This window comes from Grammomys surdaster, unplaced genomic scaffold (genome assembly GCF_004785775.1).
Source record: "Grammomys surdaster isolate TR1022 unplaced genomic scaffold, NIH_TR_1.0 126612, whole genome shotgun sequence".
Lineage (NCBI taxonomy): Eukaryota > Metazoa > Chordata > Mammalia > Rodentia > Muridae > Grammomys > Grammomys surdaster.
The window spans coordinates 302,673-309,606 of NW_021621401.1; the positions used below are offsets into that span (position 1 = coordinate 302,673).

The window sequence follows — 6,934 nt, forward strand, 5'->3', positions numbered from 1 at the left end:
TCTTCTTCTTCTTCTTCTTCTTCTTCTTCTTCTTCTTCTTCTTCTTCTTCTTCTTCTTCTTCTTCTTCTCTTCTCCTTCCTTCCTTTCTCTTCCTCCTCCTTTTTGGGGAGGGAGGCGGTCACAATTTCACAAGGGTTGTGAGCATACCGGGACTGGGAAGTGAGAGTGGTTGGGGTGCATGATGAGAAGATAGATAAACACAGACATAAAGAAATAAACACAGAGAAACCCTGTCTTGAAAAACCAAAAAAAAAAAAAAAAGAAAAGAAAAGAAATAAAAGAGTCTACACTCAGTAGACTGTAAGGCTCTACTTGCAAGCCATCCCTGCCATCCTACCCTGGGAAAGGCAGAGGCAGACACATGGTGCTGGAGACTGAGCTGAGAGTTCTGCACCTACATCAGAAGGCATCCAGAAGGAGACTCCCTCTTCTACACTGGGCGGAGCTTGAGCCCTCAAAGCTGACCTACACTGAGACACCCTTCCTCCAACAAGGACACTCCTTTTCCAACAAGGCCACACTTCCTAATAGTGCCACTTCTCATGGGCCAAGCATATTCAAACTACCATAGCACACAAATGCAAAACAAAACAAAAAACCAACCAGGATGTTGGGGCAAGCCAATGGGGGTACAGACTGTGCTAAATAGAGCTAACTCCCTAATATGTATGACCTTCCTGACAGAGAACTGGTTAGATGTCTTCAGGGACAAGGACAAAGGAATCATGCCAAGATGGTGCTCTGGCTGGCTCTATCCCCAGGAGTCTAGGTGAGTATACACAGGGAGCAGAGTCCACTAGGGGAACACATGGCCTCAGGCAGCCAGAGGTGAGGTTAAGCATGGCCTTGCCTGTGTACCAACCAGAATCTAGCAGTGAGACAGAGGTGATCCCATATGTACATGATGGCCTGGTTATATAGGGACCAGCTCTGCCCATTGTGAAGGTTGCAGCAGGGACTTAACAGCCAGCCTGGGGTTTCCCATCTCATTCTCTACCCAAAGAATTGGTTTTTTTTTTTGGAGAAGCAGCTGACCCCAGAGCTGGGCAGGAGACCAGAGGAGACCAAGACCTGTAAGCTAGAAAATAAGGAGCTACCCTAGCAACTGAACAGCACATGAGAGGGATGAGGCACACATACTCACCAGTGAGCAGAGCTGAGATAGTCAGGACAGCAGCTGCTCAGGAGCACAGGCAGGAATAAATCAGACGGGAAGGAGGCCTCAGCAACACACTCACTCAGTGCAGACACTGAAGGCACACATCTTCCTCCCAAGTAGTAGCTACAGGTAGGTCTCCTTAATCTAGGACGGGGTCCCTCTCCCCTCGGGTATAAACTAGGAGACCAGCAGGGATACGTGCCCAGCAGACACGCTCTAACCAGATGACACAGGACACTGTGAGTGTCAGGTGAGAATGACAAGAAACCGCCATGGTGGGGGGAGTCTTCTCCAAACCTGTCACCTCAAGTCTAACCAGCAGCAGGCACTGTGCAGACCCCAACTCGTGGCATGTTCTACAGAACATGTGGCCAGAACTGCTCCACATGGTCGCAACCAAGAGAAGGTCTAGAACACTCCAAACTAGAGGACCAAAGAGAGAAAAAACTGATGCTATAGGCTCCCTCAGTGGGTCCTGGGCTTTGGTGAATCTACGGTGTTTGATTGGCTCAGTCAGGTTCCCTCAAAGTTGGCCACCACCCACTCAGTGCGTGGCAGTTTGAGAGCAGGGCTCCATATCCTCCAGTCCAGGAGGCCCCTGGAGCTACCAGGGCCCCAGCACAAGGCTTCCCATGTCTCTGCCTTCAACACTGAGCAGAAGGGCCCATATTCACCCGCGACTGCCTTTTAGGCAGCTCAGAAGATACCCACAGCCCATAGCCACATGGGCATCACCAGTTTCTTCTGCAAGTGGGAAAGCGTGTGCATGGTGCACACAGAAGTATGAGACGCTCCAGTGTACTGTCACTCAGGCGCCTCTGCAGGCAGAGGGACTGAAGAAGGTCTCAGCCAGCTCACCCGGGCACCTTCCTCACCCCACTGGTCACACGGCTTTCCACGAACAGCTCTCAGCTGGGAGACTACAGGACTGGATGCCCCCTTTATTTCCGGGTACTGAAATTTAAAGTGCAGTGCATAGGAAAGAAAGGAGACCTCCTGTGTCGTGTGGTCCCTTCCCCACCCCCATCTCCCAGTTCAGTCCTTTCAGAAAGAGGCCTCTAAGGAAGCAGCACCGGAAAGAAATCACCTTTCTTACAAGGAAACAATGGCAATAAATGGGCTTGTGCAAAGAAGCCCTATGCCACCATCAACCCACTGAACCTAGCTGAGAGGGAAGAGAAGGAACACATTAAACACCCCAGACCTCAGAGCAGAACCAGCCACCTCAGCCATGCCCAGTGCCCAAGGAAGGAATCCCAGATCACCTTTAGGGAGGGTATGCGAAGACCTTCCAGGTAGAAACATGCCCTTATCAGACCTTGGGTTCTATTTGGAGCGCATGAATGTGTAAGCACACACACAGAAAGAGAGAGAGAGAAAGAGAGAGAGAGAGAGAGAGAGAGAGAGAGAGAGAGAGAGAGAGAAAACTGAGGTATCTCTTCTCTTGTCCTTTCAGATAACATGCTATAATGCAGAATCACCCAAAAAATGCAGACGGCTGTTGCTCTTGCTGACTGTGGCCACATCCCAGACCTTAGCTACAGGCCTGAACATCTTTTCCTCAGTGTCAGGTGCAGAGGATGGTGTCTACCTTCCGAGCACAGCATAGGACAAGAGGAGTCTGATGTGGGGCCCATGCTGCCCAGATGTGGAAAGAGGCTCAGCCCATGAGTGCTCAGATCCAAGAGGGCAGGCTACCAAGGGCGCTTTCTGTTTTCTCCTCTCAGCTAAGAGTTCAACCAGACCATATGTAAATGAGGAAAGATGACCAACAAATACAAGGAACATACATGATCAATACCTGGGACATACACCTAAACCAGAGTCAGGGGTTCGAGTCCCTGGAGTAGATCTTGCTCTCACACAGCTTCCTCATCATACCTGGGGAGAGCAATAGGCGGAGCAGAACAAGCACTGCTCCAAGCCCCAGACACTGTGACCACACAGCTGAGGCTGGGAAGTCCTGTGCCATGAGTACTCATGTCCAGAGCCCAGCTTCCCAAGAGCAGCTGTAGATGGATCGCATCAGTTGTCCAGTGTCCCCTCTCCAGCCTCCCGGGTGTTCCTTGGGGTTCAAGAAAGACACTGTCCAGGAACAAGCCTGGTGTACAAAATACACAGGCCCTGAGCACAGTAAACAGATGGCAGAGCTAAAGCCAAGGGCTTGTCACTCATAGCCGCTCGCTCACTAATCCAAACCCTGAATGCATTCCCCTCTAGGTTGGTAACAGTGATGTCACTGGACACATGGACAGTGTGATGCATGAACGAGGTGCATGGCAGTTGATACATCAGTGTCAGCTCAATAGGATGAGCATCCTCAGGGACTAGAGGACATGTGTCAGGGTGACAAATGAATCTTTACTTCAAGTGGCTGGGGCAGTTCCTACAGGAAAAATACTGGCATGCTTCACTTTCCATTGCTTCCCTGTGGTAATGGTTCTGGAAGGTTAAGTTATGTACACCTGCCCTGTGTGGAGCTCGCCCTTGCCATCTGGGCGCACCCTGGGACTGCTGTGGATGGAATCACACAGCACCAGGTGGAGTGCACAAGCCTGCAGCTAACAGGCAAGCTCTGGCTTGGAGCATCATTAGCAGGCCACACAGTTACTCATCCACACAGGTTTCTTACCAACACCTTCCTTAAAACCATTATCTATCTTTGACAGGGCCTTGCTACTATGTAGCTCAGGCTAGGCTCAAACTCCAGACTCTGTCTTTCAAGTGCAGGGATTACAGGCAGCAGGTGCTTTGGATGCATTGTACTTAAGGAAAGACCTGCAGATCCCACTCTCAGAGGGGAACTCTCAGAACGCACTGCACTGCATTTAATTACAAGTCTTTCCATAGTAGAAGCACTGTCAATTCAACATTGAGGTGAACTACCTGGACAGCCTATCACTTTGAAGGGATATCAGAGTATAGATCATAGTCCAGTGAGGTCCAGAGCCTTTTAGAAGAAGCTACATTTGGAACTGCTGCCTGCCCAGCAGCCATGATCATGAAACCATGACACGGGAAGGTGGGAAACCTAAAAAGCATGCCTATTTCAAGTACACACATGGTAAGGAAGAGAAGCACATTGCATGCACACACTGAGCACCCACTAGAAACATCTGTTTGAGTCAGGAGCTCACAGCTTTTTGTGCCAAGCTGAAATGCTAGCTTCTATACTGACTAGAGATGGCATTGCCCACCCAAGAGCCCGAGAGCCTCTCTGCAAAGTGTCTTCAGCACAAAGCCACCAGGTGCCACTGTGTCTTCCGATTCTATCAGTCCTATAGACTCCCTTCATCTTGCTCTGAGTGTGCCAGTACCAACTTCCCCATGATTCTTTAGTATTACATGGGATAAAACAACACAATTCTGGATTTTTTTTCCCCACCAGCTTTAGAGAGAACGAGTGGAAACTCAGGCAGACAAACACATGGGACCATTTGGTTAAGAACTCCAATTCTCTCCAGCACATAAAAATGCACATGAACCTGACTCTCCACAGGAAATCCACATGGACACAGCCCAAAACCTGAGGCGACTCTTCCTAAAACTACCCAAGGTGCACCATGCATAAGCCCAGAAGGGTGACTGGTCTGTGGAGCACTGACACTCCAGAGCTCAGGCCTGCCTGGGCCTTGGGGCTTACTTAGCACTCAGCTTTGCCTTCCTTACTAAAAAGCTGGGCCATGGCTACCAGTGTCCACATAGTCACTGGGCCAGCCTCTAGGTATTAAGAATTAGGGTAAGGATTTGGAACCCACAGCTACTTCCAACTGCCAGGTGTCCACAGGTTTTAAGCCTGCGCTCTGGGTTGTGGCCACAGGCAGGGCAGGTCCAGTGTGAGTGCGGCAGGTGCTCCAGCCACAGCTGAGTTCAGGTTTCACTACAGTGAGCTGTTTGGAGCTGGTTCTACATGACATCTCCTGGCCTACTATCTCTATGGGTAGCAATAACAGGCCAGGAGCTTAGGGGACGGTAAAGAAACATCGGTGCCCAGGGTAGTGGTGAACACCTTTAATCCCAGCACTCTGGAGGCAGAGGCAGGCAGATCTCTGCGAGGAGTTCCAGACCAGCCTGGTCTACAGAACAAGTTCCAGGGCAGCCAAGACTATGCAGGGCAGCCAGGACTATGCAGAGCAACCCTGTTTCAAAAACAAACAAACAGACAAACAAACAACAAAAATCAAACCAACAACAACAAAAACCAAAACCAAAAAGAGGTGTGTACGAGGAACACCAGCATGACTGCCAGTCTCCTCGGTTCTGCTTTTCCTGAAGTGAATGAGGCTAAGGACGCTTTAGGCTCAGGTAGGTGTGAGATGTTGCAGTGGACTGTGGAGGTCTGCAGAGCCAGAACCTAAGCAGAGCCTGGGAGTCCTTCCAGAGCTGAACTGGCTGAACCTCACTTCTAGCCTACCAATGAAATCTGGCTAGACCATTGGGCCCTCAGCCAGGTGCCCTTCCAAGCAGGTCAGGTTGGAGCTGCTGCACCACCTTTGGGTCCAGTGGGGGGCCTGCTGAGAGAAGGCAAAAGTGGCGAGGCGAAGTTTAAGTTGCAGGCTAACGACCCTCATCTCCCCTAGGGCTTCGGAACAGAATTAGTATCTTTCTGCCACTCCCAGGGATCACGCAGAGGGAGTGCATGGGGACTGCCTTCACCTCTTACACGTGCTTAGTGGGGCTATGCAGAGCCAGGGATTGAGGTGGGGTCCCAGAAACAGGCCACTGAGTGAGAGGTGAGAAGGCGGGGTCTGGAAGCTCCCAGAAGGGCAGAATAGTTGTAGTGCAGGATACTAGAAGCCTACTGAGGAGCCAACGGGGAGTCCGGAAGCAACCAGGGTTTGGGACCAGCTCACAGGATGCCTGCGACAGCCCGCTCCCACCGGACACTCACAGTAAATGAAAGCGAGGGCCCGCAGGAGCACGACTCTGGTCAGCCAGAAGGTGCCCGTGTGCAGCCGGGCTGGAGAATCCGCGGGATCTCTAGCCAGAGAGGACGGCGACGCTGGACTGTGCTCCGCACCTCCGACCTTCCGCTTCCTCAGCGACCCTTCGGGCGCAGCCATTACTAAGGCTGTCTGGGCGCATGAGCACAAATGCGCGCGGAGGCCACGCCCACATGCCTGAGAGGCCACAACCGCTCCCCTGGATGACACGCGTATCCCCTTGCAGCCAAGGCCCACGCACCTCTCTGGGCGGTCTCGCCTAGCGGTGGGCGTCTCCGTGGTGGCTTCAGTATTTGCAGAGAGTCAGGTGAAAAAGCAACGGGAGCAGGAGCCAGTGACGCCACGTCCTGGATGCGGATCTGCCACTGTGTAGCAGGGAAGGCCAGGCCTGTGGCAGAAGCCGAGCAGTGTCTTCACCCTGCAGTCCTCTGCTGCCTGCCGCCCAGGACGGCGCAGATCATGCTATAGGACAATTGGCAAGAAGAAACCTGAAATATGCCCTGGAACCTACTGCTTTGTATTCTACATAAATCCCCTTGTCTGTGGTTCCCCAGAGATCCCAGTATACAGGTGGCACTCCTACGAAGATCTGGGACCTTGTTCGAGCTATTTGTGGAGTCACTGGGCCATCAAGGATTCAGAGGGGAAGAATTTACCCACCAGTGGCATGCGCAGAATCCCAAGGAAGCAAACCTTCACCTCTGCTTTGATATTTGATTTTATTTTTAATAGATCAGACTGGCTTTGAACTATATATAGCCTAGGATGATAGCAAAGAAACTGTCCTCGTGAGCTGCCTTCTTCGATGCTAGTATTATTACACTTGCCTGA

General features: G+C 51.4%; 1 protein-coding gene across 1 annotated transcript in view; it reads right to left on the reverse strand.

The window, feature by feature from the left end:
• The window catches only part of Lmf1 (lipase maturation factor 1), an 84,848-nt gene extending 78,600 nt beyond the window's left edge, over positions 1-6,248 (reverse strand). The window contains exon 1 of the mRNA XM_028760769.1: positions 6,052-6,248. Coding sequence (XP_028616602.1) covers positions 6,052-6,223 — 172 coding nt within the window. The 5' untranslated portion in view covers positions 6,224-6,248. The remainder of the gene's footprint in view (positions 1-6,051) is intronic.
• Between the last annotated feature and the right edge of the window lie 686 nt (positions 6,249-6,934).